This window comes from Berghia stephanieae, chromosome 4 (assembly GCF_034508935.2).
Source record: "Berghia stephanieae isolate SIO BIC M18660-M18661 chromosome 4, UCSD_Bste_1.3, whole genome shotgun sequence".
Taxonomy (NCBI): Eukaryota; Metazoa; Mollusca; class Gastropoda; order Nudibranchia; family Aeolidiidae; genus Berghia; species Berghia stephanieae.
The window spans coordinates 72,639,492-72,664,491 of NC_088363.1; the positions used below are offsets into that span (position 1 = coordinate 72,639,492).

At 34.2% G+C, this 25,000-nt stretch overlaps 1 protein-coding gene across 3 annotated transcripts in view; it reads left to right on the forward strand.

Annotated features, from left to right (window-relative positions):
* The window catches only part of LOC144971181 (uncharacterized), a 193,419-nt gene that overhangs the window by 124,579 nt on the left and 43,840 nt on the right, over positions 1-25,000 (forward strand). For all 3 annotated transcript variants that reach the window (XM_078911666.1, XM_078911667.1, XM_078911668.1), the window contains 5 exons: positions 6,849-7,009; positions 15,826-15,977; positions 17,160-17,273; positions 20,691-20,801; positions 24,326-24,457. In XM_078911666.1, coding sequence (XP_078767792.1) covers positions 6,849-7,009; positions 15,826-15,977; positions 17,160-17,273; positions 20,691-20,801; positions 24,326-24,457 — 670 coding nt within the window. The remainder of the gene's footprint in view (positions 1-6,848; positions 7,010-15,825; positions 15,978-17,159; positions 17,274-20,690; positions 20,802-24,325; positions 24,458-25,000) is intronic.

The following is a 25,000-nucleotide window of genomic DNA, read 5'->3' on the forward strand; positions in this document are numbered from 1 at the left end:
CTATCTACCTATCTATCAATCAATCAATCTATCTATTTATTTATCTATATATCTATCTCCCTATCTATATAAAATGTACAATATGGCCATATATATATATATATATATATATATATATATATATATATTATATATATATATATATATATCGAACGATCTATTGATCTATCTATTAATCCATTTTTCTATTTAGTGATATATTTCCCTATTCTATATACATCTCCGTCCCCTCTTTTAATCTCTATCTATCCATCCATCTGTCTGTCTATCTATATATCTATCTACCTACCCATCTATCTATCTATCTATCTATCTATCTATCTCTATCTTTCTATCTGTCCATCTATATATCTCTTCTCTTTTAATCACAGTATATTATATATTCATCTATTCATCTATTCCTTCTCTATATTTCTTCTTAATACCTCCTCCTTTTTTTCTAAACCACTTCTTTCTGTTAACCTCATGTAACGTTTATATAAAATTTCAGCTAATTCTTCAAATGTTATATAACCTGATTTTCTTTCATCATCTCATGGTTTCCCTTTATTTTTTCTTGTCTATTTAAAAAAAAAACAAAAACTTTGGCATCATTTTTATTTGATCTTGTGATATGTTTATCAATGATCATTTATTTCACTCTTTATACTACTAAACCTACAGGAGAAATACTAAATTGTAAGCATCCTTTGAAAGTGTTTGTACATTTAATGTTGTTCTACCCTTCACATCCATCGATGTCCTTCGATATACTGCTTGGCACTCGAAAGAACATTTTGGATTTCCATTATGAACTCGAAAATGGAGTCAATTGATTTTAGTTATCGGCATAGTACTAAAAATGCGCCTTTGGCATTATAATTAAATACTCAAGCGTCTATCACGATCAAGGGATCAAAGCTCAGTTATGAATTCACGATTTTTTTAATGACTATAAATATTCAAGAAATTGTGATTCGTTCAGCATAAAATATAACAATTATTATTATTAACTGTTGTCATTTAATTTGACGTCCGTCTGATTTGGGTTGCAATATTGAAGCGGACAAATATCAAATGAGGCCTCCCCCCACCTCCTCCCCTTTTAAAGAATTATCATATGAAAAATTATTTCATGATGGGCATTTTAGAACAGTCACTATATTAATCTGTCGTGCTAATCTAAAAGAGCACATATTTGGAATTTGGCCTGAAAACACGTTTCAATATCAATCGATTAAGATGACCCGCTTCTTGTCAAAAACTCTCAAACCTGGGATTTGCGAAGTCCCAGATAAAATCTTGGTTTGGAAATTTTTAATCTTTTTTTAAAATACGAAGTAGTTTGACTTTTGAAATGATTGTCATTGAGTTTCGACTCACCTTTAATCATGATTGAAGTCTTACAAGTAATGTTGTCCTTTTTTGAAGTCGCATTATAGCTGTACTATAATTTTCTGTACAGGGCCTAAGATTTTGAGTTTATCACAGTTAAATCTTGATTTCTGTATAACCTACATTATTTCTAAACTTGCCTCGTATGATATATTATTAAAGTCAGTTTAATTATATTCATAGGCTTTCGCCGATGTTTTACAACATTTGATGACAAAAATGATACATGTAAAACATGGGATACAAAATCAAAGCAGCACGATCATGATAAATGAAAAGAAACTCAGATGCGATATCTTACTATTTTTTTATACCGGAAACTATGATAAAATGGTGGTCGCACGAATGAAATTTACATCCCCAATTTTTATGTTTTTGAGATATTCTATGCAGTAGAATTATAGATTTATAAAAGATTTTCTAGACCAAAATGTTTGTTCTAATTGGGATATTATTTCTCAATTTGTTTAAAGGTTATGAAAATCAAAAAAAAATATTTATAGAGTAATAGCACATTCACTTTGATCACATTTGTGTTTTGACAATACCATTATTTAGTGTTTTCATCCATTATGTTTTGTTCTTTTGTATTTATAATGATTGATAGGTCAATTAATGCCTGATGTATCGTAGAAAATATAAAGAAATGTTCCTGCGTCATCTGAAAATGGATGTGTCCCCTGAATCACAGGAAATTCCCTTAAGTTAAATTTCATTTCTATTTCTGCAACATTCGGCAGATGGTTGATATTTTATTTCCGATTAGAATAGCATAAAAATCTAAGATAATTGATTTAACAACATCTGTTGATGTCAGTTTTATAAACAACCCAGCTCCCACAACCAACATTGTCTTTTCTTAGGGTCAGCTACTAATTGCAACTGTCGCGAGCAAACATAGCTCTGATCTATCTAATCATTATAAATTTCATCTGTTTATTTGCAAAAATCATTGATAGGCAAATTACATTTTTAATTTTAAAAAGTCAGCAGCTGTATTCCTTTTTATTTCCCCCGTTTTCATATTTTCCTCTAATGGCTTAGTAGACCTTTGGTTTGATACTCGATTTCTTACCTGTTGGTACCGGGTGTGACTCCCGGTTTAGTCAGCGCAAAGTTGGTTCATTGGAAAAAGTTCTGAACTCACATTTTTTCACCACTCTCAAGTGTAAAATGAGTATTTGGTTACAGCGTTTTCTCTGTCGATAAAAAATGGAATAGCCGTTTACAGTGGTAAATAGCTCGGCTTACGGCCCTTGTAAAGCGCTTAAAGCACATTAGCGTGTATCGCGTTATATAAAATATCACGCTTTTTATTTTTCACTCAGCTTGTATATTAGAACCGTAAACCAATTTCAGACAGAATGTTCTATTGAGATTATCGATACTGATGTGCTCTGCACGAAGCCACAGGCAATAGATTCCTGTGGGAAATGGAACGGAATTTATCTTGTCAAGTCCAGCTTTTCAAATAGGATTCAAGCCTTCTGCTGTGCCAGTAAATTACATTTAGAACGGATGACTCTCAGTCTATCACTTTCAGCCAACATCATAAATCACTTTGAAAAAAAAAATGCCATGGAAATGATGCATAAACGTGTTTTTTGAACAAGTAAATTAGCTTATTATAGATTTTTTTCAACAAATATTCGACGTGGAATAAGGAGATGATATCATGCCTGGTCATGGTACAATTTCATAGAAATTGGGCATGGTTATTGATATGATTTGAGGCTTCGGCATTTAGCGCTATAGGAGTACACTTTATTATTATTATTATTATTATTATTATTATTATTATTATTATTATTATTATTATTATTATTATTATTATTATTATTATTATGATGATTGATGGCAGTGACAGAAACTACTGACCTAATATTCTGGGTTTGTTTCTTTGGGGGGGGGGGGGGGGTTGTTTTTTGCTGAGTGTTTGTGAGGGCAAGAGAAGATCCAGCCTGGCGGATATTAAACCACTTTACCAACAGGACGGATCGAGTCCTTTATTGTGCTATGTTATTCTACAGGCAGAGTTCGATGTTATTATTATTATTATTATTATTATTATTATTATTATTATTATTATTATTATTATTATTATTATTATTATTATTATTATTATTATTGTTGTTGTTGTTGTTGTTGTTGTTGTTGTTATTATTATTATTATTATTTGAAATAGCGCCTCTATACACACATATTGCTCAGAGGTTTTTTGGTATCAGATTTTCATTCATTCGACTGCAAAATAACAACAGTCACGTCACACACACATCTTGTTCGAAGTTCACATAGAATCACGGTAAGCAGAATGAAAAATATTGGTTTTTAAATGTCGTTTGAAGACTGGTAGACTTTCACATTGTCGGGTTTTAGGTGGCAAAGAACTCCTTACGATTGGAGCCAAAAATGCAAAACCACGTTCAGCAAACTTTGTTCTTGGGATGTTTTTCTTGGGATGTTTTTCTCCATGTTATTCTAACCTGACATCAAGCCCAAGTATCTTGGTCATTACTTTCCTTTTGGTGATAACGTACGATCTGCAGTTATATGGAACAAAGTATTGATAAATTGGAGTGGGTTTTCTTCAATGTATACTTCCTATAATTCATATATCATTGTGGATATTAAAAGCTCATATTTATATGATCAGAAATCTCTTTAATTTGTTGAGATTCTACCTTTATCAGAGACCGAATCAGTCATCCTCAATTGGCGTTTCATTGAATATGTAGTGCACATCATTCATATCAATCATTGTTTGCTGTACCCTGCCTCTTTATATGTTACCCTTCGTCAAAGTCAAAGTCGTAACTATAACCAAATAATTATATCATTAGGCTCATGTAAACATAATTTACAACTTTCTAGTCTATTAAAGCAAAAAAAAAATTATTTTAGAATATGATAATTATGGCTTTAGTTGGAATGTTTACGTTAGACAATAGGAGTTTTGCACTCTTGCGTTTAAAAATAAATAAATTTTGGTTTTAAAAAAACTATTGCGCGATCATTGTCATCTTCATCATCACCTTATTAGTCATAGTAGACATATTCTTGAACTTAGTTCTTATTATCACCATCGTCATATTGTTTTTTTTTTTCTTCTTTCAATTCAACTTTTATATTATTACATCCACATTCTATGCTTTGATTTATGTTCTATTTTTGAAAAAAAACTGCCGTTGAATGTTTGAATCTTGATCTTTGGAACGCACAATGGGAATGAAGGTCCAATCCCAACACGCTTGAATTTTATGAATTCTTTTATTATTAAACAATTTTGATTTCATAACTCTTGAATGAAACGTTAAAAATAACTAATTCTAATTGGTAGTCTGTTTCGTGTCACTTAAAAGAGAGGTCTGACATTTTGACATCATGAAATTTGTGACCAATCGTCTCAAAATAGTATTATTTCATTATGAACCTAACGCTTAAAATAGAATACAGTACCTAACGTACACATCTAAGTCTACGTTAAAATGGATGCTTTTATTGGGCTGAGTCAATATTGTTTATTAAATTTGACAAACCTTAAATGTCCTAATTCAAATCATTTTGGCTTTTTTGTGCTGCTATGTGGTTTAGTAGTATGACGCCTTCGGATCGGAAGGTCCAGCTCTGAGCGGCCCATAGTTGAGTCCTTGGAAAATGGCTATTTACTCACATTGTCTCACCGTACTCAACGTTGTCTTTGTCCGAAAAAAATGTAATGTCGCTTAACAGGCGTCATGTCTCGTCCTACATGTTAAGTTTTGCTGTTTAATGACCCCTTGTAAAGCGCTTGGAGCGCGTTTAGTAGATATTGCTCTACATAAAACCTCAAGTGTTAAAGTCTTTTTTTTTAACACAATTATCTTCTCATAGTTCATTCATTCACAATAGTAGATTGGCACGATGAGCCACATAGATTTGTAACCTTGATATCAAACGCTCGATTGTTTATTGGGAGAGATAAAATATTATATGATAATGATAATAATAATAATAATAATAATAATAATAATATAATAATAATAATAATAATAATAATAATAATAATAATAATAATAATAATAATAATAATAATAATAATAATAATGTATATATTTATATATAAATAAATAAATAAAAAAATTATTTAGAGCCAATATCCACCTAATGTGTTCAATGGCGCTTTACAAGACATATGTCATATGAGAATTTAAAGAAATTAACTTTGAAATGATAAGTAAAAGTTAATCTAAAATATGCTGTCTTCCGTTTAGACTTGAAGCACTCAATAGTATGAGCGCTTTTGGTAAAGACCGAGAGAGAATTCCAGAGTGATGGTGCCACTAAGTAATTGCACGTTCTGAGAATTTAGTTTTGGACACATTTCTTTTCCTAAAGTGTTATTATATTGGTATATGATTTCATAAAGAGATGTTTTATAAATTTTAGTTCTTTTTACAAATGTTCTAACTACACTATAAAATCGTATTGCTAAGTATTCTTATTTACGAGTTTGATCATTCAAGTTGTTGCTGTGATGGGATAACACTGCTTGTTTTTATTATATCGTTAAACATTGAAGCTGCTACTTCAACGATTTAGTGTGGGCGTTGTTATTTCCCAAAGGAATTGTATTTTATCAAGGGATTTTTTCGTCTACCGATAACATCAAACGAATCTTTAACATTTCATTGTGTATTTGTTCAGATGTTCTATTCTTTGAATTTTCATGTCAGTAATGCATACATGTCTTTGATACCAATGACACTGATATTAATGATGATAATGTTGATGGTGAGATACTATTGATGATGATGATGGTGATGATGATGATGATGATGATGATGATGATGATGATGATGATGGTAATGGTGATGATGATGACGATGTTGATGATGATGATGATGATGATGATGATGATGATGATGATGATGATTTTACAAGACTATTAAACCTCAGAACACCACCTCGTTTGAGCCCTTGCTAAATTAATATCGAACTTTATACAGTCCATGCTCAACGTTCAGTTTGATGGTAAGCGATGTTGGCGTTATAGCACATTAGGAGAGGAATGGGGCGGATGTTTTGTCATCGTAAGTTTTCATTATAAATGCTAATTTGATATGCATATCTATGCAGAACATTTCCACATATCTACCATGATCAGTGCGCTTCACAGCTTCATTTATTCCCCGAGGCAGGCCATATGGAACCACAATTCAATTTCATACAGTACCAGTCGGCTATTAGGCGTCCTTTAAAAAAAACTAATACTGACAATATCAGCCCCTGCCTATAGCCAGGAACTCATTCACACTTGACTCGAGTGGGATATTGTCGAGATTTTCTATAGAATTTTCTATGATCACTGTCATTCATCCGACTACTGGCCGTGATTAATATTACTTGAAGTTTTTGTGACAAGATGAGCTACGGAGTCGCATCAATTTATTTATTTATTTATTTAATAATATCAAACTCATTCTACTCTCCAGCCACGTGGACAAGTTCACCACTAGAGAAGACCCTCGAGATGACCCAGACTACATCGAACCTCCTCAGCCCCGGGAGGTGGAGCTCATACGTGACCCCGATAAGGGGTTTGGGTTTGTGGCTGGCAGTGAAAGACCTGTTGTTGTTCGCTTTGTTACCGAAGGTAAGTCCCTTACTGGACCGTCTGACGTCTGATATATTATGTAACCCATCGCGTCAAAACGTTATTATGTCAGAACGGTGGATAGTGACAGTTGAATTCATAGTTAAATCATTGGACTTGTGCCAACTTTTTTTTTGTTTTGTTTTATTCAGAAGGAAGAGTATCGTTTCTTCAGAACGATCAGAATGTCATACCTGTTCGGCTATAATGTGGTCCACGGATAATACAGTAGTCTGTGATGTGGTCTTGTTGTATTGAAAAAACAATTGACCTTTTATATAGGGCAATATCCACTGAACGTGCTCAAAAGCGCTTTACAAGTGTCCCTGGCCAACAGCAACACTTAACATGTAGGGCATGACATGACGTCTGTAAGGCGAGGCGATATTACAATTTTTTTCGGACAGAGACAACGCGGTAAACGGCCAGGTACTCATTTTACACCTGAGTACGGTGAGAGAATGTGAGTGAAGAGTCTTTTCCAAAAACTCAACTATGCCGCGAGTGGGGCTCGAACCCAGGACCTTCCGATCCGAAAGCGAGTGTCATACCACTAAACCACATAGCCGCACTCACCAGAGGGTCCAAGCTTCGAGTCCAGCTCTGAGCGGCGCAAAGTTGAATCCGAGGAGAAGTCCACTTACTCACATTCTCTCACCGTACTCCGGTGCAAAATGGGGACCTGGCCGTTAACAGCGTTGTTTCTGTCGAAAAAAAAAAATGGAATTTCGCCTCACAGGCGCCGTGTTTTGTCTTATACCTTAAGTGTACCTGTCGGCTAGGGGCCCCTTGTAAAAAGCGCTTTGAGCAAGTTTAGTATTTCACAATATAAGTTATATTAGTTATTTCTAAAATGTTTTGGGTTGGATGGTGGTATTTTGATGTAATTTTATCCTATACCAGCTTCTGTGTTCAGCTATCGCTACTTTTTGGTTGTTTCTTTCATATATTCTGATATTTTGATAATCCCACATTTGTTCACAAATGTCATTTTTTAGGAGAAAGAAAGCATTGTTGTCATCATCGTCGTCGTCGTCGTCATCATCATCATCATCATCATCATCATCATCATCATCATCATCATCATCATCATCATCATCGTCATCATCATCATATCATCATCATCATCATCATCATCATCATCATCATCATCATCATCATCATCATCATCATCATCATCATCATCATCATCATCATCATCATCATCATTCATCATCATCATCATCATTCATCATTCATCATCATCATCATATATCATCATCATCATCATCATCATCATCATCATCATCATCATCGTCATCATCATCATCATACCATCATCATCATCATCATCATCATCATCATCATCGTCATCGTCATCATCATCATCATAAAAAAACAAGCAATGTCAGGATTACGATATAAGCTAAAGATTGATCGAATGCACAACATATGATATCGTGGCTCTCATTCTCTAAATTACATTTCGATTAATTTCCGGTCGCTCTGTTGTCTTAAAAAAACTTGCACCTTTTTGTGGTCAAACGGCTTTATACAATAAAGGAAATTTTGGAATATGCAAAAACCTTCAGGATCCAATTACATTTGTTGTCTTTCCTTGAATTGAAAACAAGTTCTGTATTTATCAAATATGGACAACATAGCAGTATACTATGCATATCGAAATTGCTCTTCGTTCAAAATTTTCTGATTTACAACGGCACTGTATGTTGACGAGGATTGCAATTTTGGCGTTTTTAATACCAATTTCCAAAAACTTGGCGTTTGTAATGCCAAATTAAAAAAAAACAAAATTGGTGTATTAAAATGCCGTTTGGCATGAAAAATTGGGTTTGACATATTGAGATTTTTTTTGTTGGTGATGGTGGGGAGGGGGGGAAAGATCGCTTAATTTAACCTTTTTATTGAGAACTTAATACCAATTTCACGACAAGACGCTACTCGTGGCAGTGGGATAAAAAAAAATTAAAGATTTTTTTCAACTTCTATGTACACATTGTTGATTTTGGGTGTATACTTATTTAGAAATCTGATATCTCTAATTATTAGGGTCTCATTGCTATTAATCGAAAAATTCTCAAATATTCCCCCTTACAGCAATGTCAAAATAAACCCATTTTTGCATGTAGTTATTAGACCTTCAATGTAATGCCAATATATGTCAATCCAACCAAAGTACAGCTTCTTATAGTCGTTAAATTGCTTGTCGCTACAGTGTGAACCTTTGAATTTTAAAATAATAACTAATACAATCTTATGAAAAAGTGGGTTAGTCTTGTGTAAAATGGCAGTTACATTATGGATCTAATTATATTTTAAAACCTTAGGATCAATTCCCAATAACTCGTAGTTAGCGAATTCCATTTTACTCGAACGTGCCATGATATTATGCACATTTTCAAAAAGATTGTGGGAACACTGATGCAACCTGGGCTTCAATGGCTTGACGAGGTCATTATCAGATTATATACATGCAAATGCATAAGTATATTGATGGCTGATGGTTTGTATTTCCTATTAAATCCAATCTAATCCAGTCCAAGTGAATGCTTCTGAAACGCCCCCTTTATTCGCATTGTTTCCACTTCGAATTGCTTTATAGTTCAAATGAAAACGGGAATTTGGTCAAGTAAATGTCTTCTATTAGATACCTTACTTGCATTTAGAAATTGACCCGGTTTTCATCTTGTTTCTTCAAATGTTCACATTTAGAACGTAAATATTTGGATTTTTTTCTCTTGAAGCAAGTAACGAGAGATGTTCAAACAGATAATATGTAATACTTTCAAATTATTTTCTGATTTCAATATGAGCATGCTGCCCTACAGCCCGAAGGGTATAACATCATTTGTACACAGAATGATGCCAACATTTATAATACTAATTAAATTCGATATTGAAAATTGTCTCATTTTCGTTCACCTATATTTTGACTATGGAACTCTTTATTTTTGGTTTGTTTGATGTTACATTTTGTTATCAGTTAATGAAACGGAAATGATCTGGTATCAAGTCAGTAGGATAATAGCCCGAAGCTTCATATGATGACGTAATGTGTCCTAATATTTTATGAATGTATCGTGAACCGCAGATGTCATATTTTGACATTCTACATAATACGTTTGATTAAAGTTACGGACGTTCACAAATCTAAATTATTGGCGAAAGCCTAAACGTAAATAAACTTGAAACTTGAAACTATGGACGTACATTATAATATATATTTATATAGATTGGAATATAGATAGAAATATATGAAATTTCACTGGTTAAGAGAAAGATCGAAATGTGACTATAGAGAGAAACAAAATAGTTAGAATTCAATTCATGCGTCTTTTGTTGTCTTTTTTGGTCACTAATTATTGTAGATCTTTAGTTGTATAATAATAATAATAATACAAGAAGAATAATGATGACGAATAATGATTGTGACGGCCACGACGACGACGATGACGAAGATGATGATGATGATGATGATGATGATGGTGATGATGATGATGATGATGATGATGATGATGATGATGATGATGGTGATGATGATGATGATGGTGATGGTGATGATGATGATGATGATGGTGATGATGATGATGATGGTGTGATGGTGATGGTGATGATGTGATGATGATGTGATGATGATGATGATGATGATGATGATGATGATGGTGATGGTGATGATGATGATGATGGTGATGGTGATGGTGATGATGATGATGATGATGATGATGATGATGATGATGATGATGATGATGATGGTGATGATGGTGATGATGATGATGATGATGATGATGATGATGATGATGATGATGATGATGGTGATGATGATGATGATGATGGTGATGGATGATGATGATGATGATGGTGATGATGAGGTGATGATGATGATGTGATGATGATGATGATGATGATGATGATGATGATGGTGATGATGATGATGATGATGATGATGGTGATGATGGTGATGATGATGATGATGATGATGATGATGATGATGATGATGATGATGATGATGATGATGATGATTGGGATGTAAATTCAACATAACATAACATAATATAACATACAACAACATATCATATACAGGGTTGTTTATGTCAAAGTTCTGTGGGGAAAAAACCCCAGAAAGGTTCAGGTCAAACATTCCCAAATATGATCATAACTATGATCATCATTTACACATAAGCAATCAAAAATATATCAATTAATACGCATTCATGAAAATCATATTTTAAGTTATGGAGCACCCTGCCAATTGCATTTTTGAAGTGACTAATACTTTTGGAGTCTTTTGGTTATAAATTTCAAACTGTTCCATGCATTACAATAAAAGATGAATAAAACATGAGTACTGATAACCATTTGTAATAGATGTCATTTTTGTACTAAATACCATCTTTTTAGTAACACAACTTAATCTTGGATTCGCGGGTGGTTGGATGGGAGCATCACCCTTGAATCATATACCTATGATGGTCGCATGGGTGTACGATCCGATAGTGATGTCGTTTTGATTTACATTTGTACTATTTTTGTTAGATTGCTTGTTTTTTTTTTGTTTCAGCGGTCTCTCATATATAACCTCAATTGTGTTGGAAGAGACCTAAAGCAACAAAAAAAAAAAAAAAAAAAATAAAAATAACCTTGGATTCAATTCGGCATGAAATAGTTTTTTAAAAATAGATTATCACGCAATGCCAGTAATTATACAGTATATGGGAGCCAAAAAAAAAAAAAGCAGAGTGATTAAAAAAAAGAAAGTCCTCGTAAAAAAATCGTTAACCTTGCAAAGCTTCATTCCCCAGTTTCAGAGAATGGTTTTAAGATTACTTAACGTTACAAAGCGCTAGATTTGACTCTAAAGTGGGTCTTGAAATTGGGAGACGAAGCATTGACGTGGGCGTTTACATTGAAAACAGGAAGTCAAGTAGAGTTGACTTGGTTGCTAATGTTGCGCTCTCTTCCGGTGTTTTGCAATGAGAACGTTATTGCGGTTTAAAATAGATTTTGCATCACTCAAACAGTTGCCATTAATATTAAAAGAAGCATTATAAGTTCCATATCTCTACAGGCTTCAATATCTTTTTGTTATCAAAATTTTAACTATTTTATGTTTAAAGCGACGTATACATACTTGTAGAGTTGACAACCGACTCGAATTATAGGCTTGTTTTGGCAATAATCTTAATGGACAATATTTTGAGTTTGAAAGTATTTCCATTACATCAATAATCCAATATGAATGTGGGTTATGAGACCTGCAAACATGTACACGTCAGTTTCATGTTACAATTTTTCTCGCTTTTAATGCTGTTGATGGTGAATTGGGTTGATGATGATAATAATAATGATAATAATGAAGACGACGACGACGATAATGATGATGATGATGATGATGATGATGATGATGATGATGATGGTGATGATGATGATGATGATGATAAAAATACTAATAATTTGTCATCTTGATACGACATATAATATAACCCGAGTTAAAAAATATATAAAAGATAAGATATAAATATCATTTGAATATCATACGAATACTGCTCTCTCTCTATCTCTCCCTTTCGCTCCCTATCTCTCTCTCTATCTCCCTCTCTCTCTCTCTCTCCTTCTCTCTCTCTCTCTCTCTCTCTCTCTCTCTCTCTCTTTCTCTTTCTCTTAGGTGATAATTAGGGGGCACACATAAATGAAACTTTCTCGAAGAGATCACATACACCGATTTGATCCTGGCTTCAGCACAAGGCCAAGTCGCATCTCTCTAGCGAAGACATTTAAATACAAAGTCAAGCTCGAATATAATTAATCCTACTCGTAATGAACGCAAGAAATGAGGCCGTAAAATTTTGATCTGAGTGAAGATTTTCCACCAAAGAGATAAGGATGACATCAAAAAGATGAAAATTGGGGTGTAAGAAAATAAGGCCCCTATGGAGAAGTACTCGAATCCACTGAACACTACTTGAAAGGTGGCTCAAGAAATCCTCACTTATTGATCTTCTCCCCTTATGCCATGTTTATTTTTAGCCACGGCAATGATAAAATGGGTCAACACGTCTTCATTTGTTTTGATTATATTCGTTTCATTAAAATGATCAAGCTATTCAGAATCATACCAACTAAAGTTCGGCAACAGAAAAATAAATGTACAGTGAACATACGTGATAAGGAACACTTCTTTTTTTTATAGCATCACTTCATTTTATTGTAAAAATTCATTAAACCGCACACTGTTTGGTCTTGAGTAAGACGCTTTCCTAAACCCATGGAGCTGGGTGGGGTTCCTGAACTCCCATAGTGGGTAGGGAGGTACTTGTTCTGTCTTTTATCCCCCTGTATCTGTTTTCCAATAGCTTTCTGTCTTTGTCTTGGAATGAGATTACTTAGTTTTGCCCTGACCCAGGCTGGAATACTTAGCTGGGAGGGAAACAGTCGAATATATAGTTTTAGTTTTGGGAGACGATATTTTTTTCCTTTTAAATCATCTCTCTGTTATGTACTTTTATCTATTTATTTTAGCATATGATTTATAAACATTTGAGTGTGACAGTCGTCTTTCCTCGTTTTCTAATCTGGAGTGCTGACAGTATAATGACCCATCTTATTGTCGGGTTCTCCCGGCTTAGCAACATTTGTTGTTCTGTGTCATAACATTCCCTAACCAATAATATTACTGGTCTTCACAGACCTGAATAGTCATAGTCATACGACAGATGATGGTTTGATTCAAAAAGTTTAAAACCATTTGAAATTTCATTGTTTTTTTCCCCCCTTCTGACTGTACTTTTCACTTATGGTCAATCCTGGGTAAAAGAGGAAAATAAAATATCTTTAAATATTATGATAGAACAACCATTGACTTGGATATAAGTACCCGTATCCGGTTAGCTTTACCGACATACACCAACATTTGCCGAATCAGAGTAGTAAAAGAAAAACAATTTTCAAGTTATTTCTCTTGGGAAGTATGTGAATGGTAGCCATGGTCTCGAATCTCCCTATTTTCTCTCCAGTCCGTGTCGTGACGCGAAGACAACTGTCCATAATGCAGTCACTTGATTGTATCGTCACACTTAGACTTATCTTGAGACAGCTGCTCTCCGATGAAGGTTCACTCTAACTTAATAATGTTTTTCTTCTCTCTCACTCCCACTATTTTACATTTGTATTAACTTTTTTTTTCCAGATCAATGTTGTATCTAATTTTTAAAATTTCTTTTCATTTTCTCTGGGGGGGGGGGGGGGGGGGGGGGGTGGCATGGCCGTCTGACTAAGGCTTGTCATTATCATTCAAAGTGACTGTTGAGATCTTTAGATGGGATTGCTCCCCCTTGCTAGTCCTGATCTAATCTTGCTGTTTGCACCATACAGATTTGGTGGAGGGTTAGCACCACAGATTCAATTTAGCCGCACTGCTAGGGGTTCTCTTGTTAGTACCGTAGCCATCGTTATGTTATAGCCTGATACTGAAATCCAAAAGGACTGGCAGTTTGACGTCATTATTTGGTTTTTGCACCGCCTAGTGAATTGTCGTTAGTTGAGCTCAAGGAAACAAGTTATTTCATTGGTTGAACTATTGAATACAACTCACGATTTGTTTTCTTTTGTGGCAAAAGACTGGCATTTTGACGTCATTTTTTGGTCAGTATCAGGCCATAACTTTACGAAGTCCACGTTAGTCCACGGATTTCTGTTTCCTACCCATCCACTCTCTTTGCCTTTCGATGCAATAGAATAATATGTTTACTAGTGGAGCTGCGATCACGTGGTCACAAACATTGGTTAAAGTATATTATTATGATTTTCCTAGACATGGAATTGTTTTAACACGTTTTAAAATAGTAATTGATCATTTAAACCGTGTATGTGGGCATTACAGTTTTGAAAAGACCCATTTTTTTGGTTTGATATCATTTTTATTAAAAAGGGTAGAGGCGTCTACCTGGGTTTTTTTTTAAAATAGTAAAGCAAAAATTCTGACCATAATACAAACGAAACACGGTTTAGAATGGTACTCGATAATGCTCTGTTGCATTTGATTATTAGTCATTATAGTTATGTCTGAACGATATATCGAATTGAGACATTACATGTAGGAATTGACAGTAACAGCAATAATAGTAGCAGTAGTATAAATAGTAGTTTAAGTACTATTATAAGTAGTAGTATTAGTGTTAGTAGTAGTGTAGTAGTAGTAGTAGTAATAGTAGTAGTAGTAGTAGTAGTAGTAGTAGTAGTAGTAGTAGTAGTAATAGTAGCAATTGTTGTTGTACTACTAGTAGTAGTACTACCACTAGTGGTAGTGGTAGTGATATAGTAGACGTTGTAGTGGTAGTAGTAGTAGTAGTAGTAGTAGTAGTAGTAGTAGTAGTAGTAGTAGTAGTAGTAGTAGTAGTAGTAGTAGTAGTAGTAGTAGTAGTAGTAGTAGTAGTAGTAGTAGTAGTAGTAATTGTTGCTGCTGTTTTTATTGTTATGTTGTCGTCGTTGATCTTGTATGTCTAGGCTTGACTGTTTGGGATTAATTTGTTATAATAATAATAATAATAATAATAATAATATAATAATAATAATAATAATAATAATAATAATAATAATAATAATAATAATAATAATAATAATAATTATATTATTATTATTATTATTATTATTTATTATTATTATTATTATTATTATAATCATCATCATCATCATCATCATCATCATCATCATCATCATCATCTCATTCATTATTATTATTATTATTATTATTATTATTATTATTATTATTATTATTATTATTATTATTATTGCCATCACCATTATTATCAATATAATTGCAGGTGGCCCCAGCGTTGATAAGCTCATGCCAGGTGACCTCATTCTCAAGATCAACGGTGAGGAAGTAAGGCGAGCTCCAAGGGAGAAAGTGATAGAATTGGTCCGCTCTTGTAAACAGAGCATTCTCCTCACAGTGTGCCAGCCTTATTCGGACGTGAGTAGAAGGATAGTTTTCTCCTTTCTCATTTCATTTTGTAGTCTTTTTACTCTCGAATTTAATTTTAGGCCTAATATTTGATAGAGATGCTTGAAATAGAATTTGATTCTGTCTTTATTAGGACCCATTCTATAGGTTAATCAATAGTTCTATCTCCGCTATTGTATCGTAAAATCCATCAGATGTTAGGTCGTTTTCGTGCCATGATTTATGTATTTCTCTCTTAAAACGTTCAGAGCATCACATTGCATTAGACAATCATTTTGCTCAACTATCATTTTGATTGATTGATATCGTCGAGTCGGGCGAATATTTTGGTCTGAAAAGAACCTATTAAAGGTTTATAAACACTTTGAATCTATGGTTTCTCTCTGTCTTATTTTTTGTTGTTGAGTTAACCAAATTTTTCATGATAGTAGATTTAAAAGAAGGAATTTTTGTATCACTCTCGTTCCATCAACATTATCTTGTGGCTTGGAATTACTAGATATATCAATATTCTTGTTATATTTTACTTATTAATTTATCTCAATGATTTAATTATTCATAGTTCCAGTCTTAGGGCTTGCCTCCCACTGGTCTCACGACTCAATTCTAATCCTGCTAGAAACTCAACATAATATTGAGATAGGATATTATGTGTAAATACGGACTTCGATGTTATAATATTCGCTTGAGAGCATAATAGTCGTCATCCCCGCTGTCGTCATTTCACTATTACATCTCCTGTAGCTAATTCATTATTGCGGACAACGACCTCTCAAGTCCTGAATAAAATTTTCTAAAAGGTCATGTAGGTCTATAACATTTTGTGATATTATGATCTTTATCATATGATCACATTGTTTGATTCTTTACCTTACATTGGTGGAGAAGTAGGACGATGGCCGAGTGGATGGATCGGTAATGTGTTGCACTTTTCAAGAAAGACCCAGGTTTAACCATTTTTGACAAGACCGGTCGATATTTGAGGGACGAGTTTTCTGGCCAAATTCTTTTAATGAGTTTATTTTAGAGTGCGGTTGATTTGTGATCCATCGCCTAAATCTGGTTTTTCGTCGAGGGGAAATGAAATGAATTCACCAGTTAACTGTCATAAATAACAATGTGATTCTAGTAGAGGATATGGATATGATATCTAACACTCTTGTTTTTCTTTTCTTTTTTTATCTTTTTCAGTCAAGTCGGAAGTCGGCCATCTTGACAGCTGCAAAGAAAGCCAAGCTAAAGAACAACCCATCTCGTGTAAGATTTGCCGACAACATCATGGTGGATGGCACAAGTGTGGCCTCGGTGAGTCTATATGATTTGTACTTATTGATGCATTTCGTTTAGTTAGAAAACTAATAACATCCGCCGGCCGGATATAAGCTACCAACACACAAAACAATGTATAACCTTAAACGTTCATAGTCTGATTAATACTATTTAGTGAGAACTTCTCATAAAAATCTCTGGCTAAAAACAATAACAAAGACTTGAGTGACGCCAATTTCGTTCTATCTATAAACATTACCGACCTGCACTCATTTGCAGGTCTGATAAACCAAATTGTTTTGGACTCATTGTTATAATGGAATACTCTCAAACCAACATAAAATGTTATACCCTACAACAATTTTACATCAAGCATCCTGTTACCAGACCTGTAAATATGTGTACTTTGACATGAATCCATACATAAATCAATCTATATGAAGACTATCGTGACATATCCTTCTTACTCAATATTGGTGATTATATTTTGTACTTTTATCTGTTTTGTCTGGGACTTAAGCATCAAATCATTTTCAGATTTTATTTCGCACCTGTTGGTGATTATTAGTCAAAACTTTGCATTCCATAAAATATGTCTACCGTGATCACAAAAGTATTCGATTTATCACTGATTGATTTTTATTGGTAATTTCAAGATATTGACCCATATAGCATCTTGCAAAAAATTGTTCAATCCTTGTAAACTCAGAGACAAAATTTAGAAAAAACGAACAGATTCATTGTTTTGCCAAAATTGGGCCGCTTTTGATATTTTTCATATTGAAAATAAACGTAAAAAATTGGGAATCACAAACAGAAACATATGGAAATGTGTACCAAACTTGAGGCATCTGATTAATCTGGCACGGAATAAGACACCTTTCAGATTTTATGCTGATATTGTCGCAGAAAGACCGTTTCTGGTATTATTTCCTTAACTGTGTGCAGCTATGTGGTCTTGTGGTATGACACTCGCCTTCGGACTGAAGGTCCAGAGTTCGAGTCCCTCTCTGAGCGGCACATAGTTGAGTCCTTGGAAAAGGGCCTTACTCACATTCTCTCACCTGTCTCACTTATCGCTTTGAAATCCTGTTTGAAATGCTGTTGTATTATATCCACATTATTCAATTATACGTTTAGAGTAGAAAACCATTTTTGCAAACATCCAAATTGTTTAATCCCACTACAACTCATCAAGCTAATTGTAAAATACGAGAATGCGTGTCTATGACTTGAATTGAAAAGAAAAGAGTCTAGATTTTTGTTGGCTCGTCTGTAAAGGAGATCAATATTCTAGTAGTTGTTGGCAGTGACCGCTCTTATCTTATTGGGATGGATGGTATTGATCCCGGGTTACGTCTCTTTTATATTGAAATCAAAGAACCAACTAGAACATCGAGAGTCCTTTCAAAAAGATGTCTAGAAAAATATCCTTCCCCCAATCTGTCAATCACAGCTCTAACTCTCTCTCTCTCTCTCTCTCTCTCTCTCTCTCTCTCTCTCTCTCTCACTCTCGCTCTCTCTCTCTCTCTCACACACACACACACACACACACACACTCTCTCTCTCTCTCAAGCCCTCTGTCTAACTACTTATCTATCCATCTATCACTTTTTTTTTCACTCATTCATTCATTCATTCATTCTTTCTACTATTTCTTCTTCTTCTTCTTCTTCTTCTTCTTCTTCTTCTTCTTCTTCTTCTTCTTCTTCTTCTTCTTCTTTCTCTCCTCTCTCTTCCTCTCTTTCCTTCTCTCCTTCTTCCTTCTTTCCTCCTTCTCTTCTCCTCTTCCTCCCTTTCTTCTTCTTCTTCTTCTTTCTTCTTCCTTCTTCTTCTTCTCTTCTTCTCTTTCTTCTTCCTTCTTCTTCTTCTTCTTCTTCTCTTCTTTCTTTTCTTCTCTTCTTCTTCTTCTTCTTCTTCTTCTTCTTCTTCTTCTTCTTCTTTTCTCTCTTCCTTCTTCTTCTTCTTCTTCTTCTTCTTCTTCTTCTTCTTCCTTCTTCTTCTTCTTCTTCTTCTTCTTCTTCTTCTTCTTCTTCTTCTCTTCTTCTTCTTCTTCTTCTTCTTCTTCTTCTTCTTCTTCTTCTTCTTCTTCTTCTTCTTCTTCTTCTTCTTCTTCTTCTTCTTCTTCTTCTTCTTCTTCTTCTTCTTCTTCTTTCTTCTTCTTTCTTCTTTCTTCTTCTTCTTCTTCTTCTTCTTCTTTCTTCTTCTTCTTCTTCTTCTTCTCTTCTTCTTCTTCTTCTTCTTTCTTCTTCTTCTTCTTCTTCTTCTTCTTCTTCTTCTTCTTCTTCTTCTTCTTCTTCTTCTTCTTCTTCTTCTCTTCTTCTTCTTCTTCTTCTTCTTCTTCTTCTTCTTCTTCTTCTTCTTCTTCTTCTTCTTCTTCTTCTTCTTCTTCTTCTTCTTCTTCTTCTTCTTCTTCTTTCTTCTTCTTCTTCTTTTCCTTTTTCTTCTTCTTCTTCTTCTTCTTCTTCTTCTTCTTTCTTCTTCTTCTCTTCTTCTTCTTCTTCTTCTTCTTCTTCTTCTTCTTCTTCTTCTTCTTCTTCTTCTTCTTCTTCTTCTTCTTCTTCTTCTTCTTCTTTCTTCTTCTTCTTCTTCTTCTTCTCTTCTTTCTTCTTCTTCTTCTTCTTCTTCTTCTTCTTCTTCTTCTTCTTCTTCTTCTTCTTCTTCTTCTTCTTCTTTCTTCTTTCCTTCTTCTTCTTCTTCTTCTTCTTCTTCTTCTTCTTCTTCTTCTTCTTCTTCTTCTTCTTCTTCTTCTTCTTCTTCTTCTTCTTCTTCTTCTTTCTTCTTCTCTTCTCTCTTCTTCTATTTCTCTCCTAATCTTCCTCCTTTTCTCTAATTCTTTTTGTCTTTTCTTCTTCATTCATCTTCAATGATTCCTTATAATAAATTCATAAATACAATATACTTTTTTAAAACCCAAAGCTTGTCGATTTGAATTCCGATGGCAATTTGGAATGGATATAAACTAAAATCTTGAAAATTTAGAAACATCGATGCATTAATTTGTTAAGATTGAAGGCATCAGGATATTCTAACGGTATTGTAAGTAGCAAGAGGCTTTAACTTCCTCCTTGCCAGCCATTACCAGAATTTTCCATCAATTCACCATCAAGCTAACCTAACACAAAAGAAGATTTCTCTTACTCGAACAGAAAAGCAACACGTACATTCTATACATAATCATCGTGAGCTCGACAACAAAGTGTCAAGTTTGTATGGCTATAATAAAAACTTTTTTAATTTTTATTTTGTGATATAAAGAAGAAACTAGAATGAGAAAATTGTTGATTTCATCGTAACGATCGTTGATTATGCCCAAATAGAAGAAACAAAAAATCTGACCGTTAGTTTGGATTCGGGAGTCAACCAGACAGAAGATATCCGGCTTATCACGACTCAACTTACTGAGCGATCTCCATATTAAATGATTTGTTCCTTATTTTACCCACCACACAGCAACAGAGTCCACAAGAAAGCTACGTCCCATTCATGCCCAATGTCCTCAAAGTTTTCTTGGAGAATGGGCAGACCAAGTCCTTTAAATACGACAATAAGACAACAGTCAAGGTAAGTAAAAATAATGCAGTTTTCCCGTGTTAAACCACACTTTTATGGTAGTCATCATCTTCATCATCAACATCTTCGATTTTTAAACATTAGACTGTGCTAGATAATCCTGTGTTGGACGTTCATTCCAAATAAATGAATTCTTTTCAAGCTTCCGAATATTTTAATCTCTGTAATACTGCGATTTCCACAAGAGCACCCCCCCCCCCCCCCCCGCTTAATATCCGTTTTGTTCAGGTGTCTGTTCTCGTGATCAAAGAGATTGTTTGCTGTCAAACTCGTCACTCTGAACGCGCGGTACTTTGATCTCATTTTGTCTGCATGCGCCTGTTTTGTTGTTCGTTTTTTTCCACCACTGACAGGCATGTTGTCAAAGCTTTATCATCAATGCTCATTACTCACCATGCATGAACTGGGAGGAGGATGCCCGAATGGATAAGGCATTGCACGTTCACACGAAAGACCCGGGTTTGAGCTCCGCTTCGGCATCTCGTTTTTACCTTGAGCAAGAAACTTAGATCTTATTGCTCACTTTGTGGCGCTGCTTGCGCCATGGTAATCTCTTTCTTTTCTCAAGATATTTCCAAAAGGATAAAAAATATTTTTTTATTATGACATTTTCATTATTTAATTGCCGATTCATCAAACACCTAAAACATGTTAAGAAAGGAGGTGAAAGGGGCACTGAATGCGTGATCATTGTTTTTTCGTCACGTTACCAATCTTTGGAATATCAGGATTCTCTGGATTGTTCTTTATCACAGACAGAGACGGCATCGGGGAGAAATTTTCACATTCGATTAAACAAATTGATTAATTTTGATAGATGTTGGTTAGCAACAAGGAACCAAAAAAAAAACAAAAAAACCCAACAAAAAATAACAAACAACGATTCTTGATGAAATCGGGCATTGCTACAACACATATTACTATCATATCTGATCAATAATGTTTTACGAAATTGATGCATGGATGAATAAATAGTGAATTGATAAATAGATGAATGAATGGATAAAAGTTACAAAGCTGTTTGGTTTGCTTTTTTGGTAGGTACGGAAAAATAGAATAAATGAATAAATGTGTACTTTTTTTTTCAAAGCATAAGCAATTAGCAACTCAATCTTCGTTAGTCTAATTATTTTATCATGCAATGAAAACTTTACAAAGCGAATCTATAATGAATGTAAAAGTAAGACTAATTTATGTGAAAGCTTTTAATCTGCTTTGAAGCTTTTCGCATTCGTGTCCATTCCGCCAGTATGTCTTTTTTTTTTTTTTGCTTCTTCTAGATGACCGCGCATCGAGGGAGAGACCACTGTATTAAAAAGAATTTCGAGGACAGACATTTGAAAAAAAAATACTGCTCTTTTTCTAATAACTTAAAATATTGTTGAAATGGTTGGACCCAATGGTTATTAGTGTGAATTTTTATGTTCATGATTTATACACCTCGCCAATTTACCGATTTACACTGGTCTTCAGACTCTCAAAAAAAAAGAAGCAAAAAACAAAAACAAAAACAAAACAAACAAAGCCGTTTCTTGACCGGATCTCCCTATGCTGAAACCAGCTCGGTTGTTTTGCTAAAATAACACGCAATCATATTATGAGGCTAATTTGTGATCTATTGAATACATTGGGCAGGAACGGAATGTCTATTTCTTACGACAAATACAACTTACAGGCATGGTTAAAGGAACGAATCGGAGAATCTTAATCCCCAGAATGCGAGAACAAAACACCACAAATGGAAGAGAGGGAAGAGGAACCGGAAAGTCTAATTACGTATGCATGCCTGCATTCATCTTATTTCCGGGACTGGGTTTAGAGGGGTCGCCGGCGGGATCGATGGAGCAATCTCATCAAGCTAATAGGAAACTAACCATTTACTTTGGCCTGTCTTAATCTTGTTACATATTTGGGTTGTGGTCCGTGGTTACCCACACGAATGGACGCAAAGAATGAGTTAGGGATTGCTTATTAGAGATTGTATACAGGGTTCGGTTACAAAACGGGATGTAGCAAGTGGAAAAAACATGCCAAACGGGTGTCTTTGCAGCAGCAATCATATATGATATATTGAATCGTGAAGTTGATTCTATGTTGAATATGAGATCAATGCTGAAAAGAGGACACATGAAAAAGTCACGTATACATGTTAGAAACTGTGAGGTTTTGTTATGGAAATCAGAAATCAACAACAGTAGTCAAGACAAAAACAACATGGATAAGAATAGGAAAATTACCATTTGACAAAACTCTTTTTTATTTTCCCAGAAAACGTGTACTCTATTTGTAGATCGATTAAGATGACCACCTCCTTGGCTTTTTAAAGACACTTTGACATGTTTAGGGAAGTGGTAATCTAAATCTATCTAAAGAAATATTTTCTGGTAAAAATGTAAAAGAAGATTTTGGTCAATGTACAGCACCACCGTGATGCTCGTTAAAAAAGATAATTCATTTGTTTGGTCAGCAAACAATGGGTATAGTTTAAAATTAAGGATTTTAAAATTATTAGAAACTAAATTGAGTTAGTCACGAACTCATTGAATGTTTTATATTATTCCTACCGTATTTACTAGTGATGGAAAAAATTGTGTCATATTGAAATCGCAAATAATAATGTGACCTGGACTAATCGTATAACCGTAAGCATTTACTTAATTAAACAGCTGTCTTTTTCCATTTCCCATTCATTTCTTTTAACGTAGATTTCTCTTAAGATGTCGCATCTTTTATCAACACGGCATTCCCTAGATCGCAAAGATCGAAAAATGTGGAATTTCAAAACGAAAAACCCGACGCCGCCACATCAATTGACCATCGGAGTGAAGAACAGCAATATTATAGTCTTCCTACGCACAGTAGGCAGGTGGACTTTCCAATAGTATAGAGATATAAAATTTCTGTTGACTTTGTCATATATTCTCTTAAAATAAAAATATAACTAAGGAAGCCACTCCTTGTCTTTTGTATTCATCTCAAAATAGCTGACGAAGCCCATAATCCATGTGATGTTCTCATGTATCTAAAAATATAGGAAAGGTTTTGGAGACGATGCTTTTAGTGATATTAGTTTGGCATGATTCCATTGTTCCTTTCCATATATTTATTGACGATGATGATGGTGAGGACGGCGATGATGATGATGATGACGTCGATGATGATGATGATGATGATGTTGATAATGATGATGATGAAAATCATCATCATCATTATCATCATCATCATCATCATCATTATCATCATCATAATGATGGTGATTATGATAATGATTGTTATGATGTTAATGGTGCTGGTGATGATGATGACGATGATGACCATGATGATGATGAGGATACTGATGATGATGATGATGATGATGATGATGATGGTGATGATGACGATGAAGATGATGAGGATACTGATGATGATGATGATGATGATGATGATTGTGATGGTGGTGGAGGTGCTACTGAGTGTGATTGTAGTAATGATAATGATTAATTGAATGATATTGATTGCTATTTATCTTTGTCTAGGATGTGATCCATTCCCTGCAAGACAAACTTAGCATCAGTTGTTGTCACCACTTTAGTTTAGTCCTCCAAAACATGAAGAGTAATACCCCAGGCAAAATGACTTTACTGCAAGACAACCAGACACTAGCTGAGGTATTTCTTAATTTATGAATGACTATCATGCCGTACACTGACAACAAAACACTTTTTTCATTTTGACCAGATAACCTTTTGCTTCAAATATCGATCGTTTTCCACGACCTGCAACTTAAAAAACAAAAAACAAAAAAAGAAAAGACAAACCTGAGCCTTTTTTCTTTTCTTATTTCATGTTTGAGGCATTTGACAAATGTCTACTATTTCTACCGATATGAAACACTAATGTTTTCTGGCCAATTTTCAAATGTGTTTTTGTCTTTGTACAGTTGTATATTATTTCAGATTACGTGAAGTATTTTATAATCCGAAAATCATTAATCGAAAGGATTATTGTTAGCTTGTCAGCTCCCCCTCTTCCCCGCAGGAAAAAAACGAGGGAAATCCCAACATCATATTTATCATCATTGAATTCTACACACAGGAAAGAGGCCACAAGCAAGGGATTTCCATTTCATTCTAATTTGTCTCGCCAGTTTCGTTTCGTTAGTTTAATCCTTTCTTTGTTTCGCTTTCACGTCTTCCTTGTAAACCTCTTCT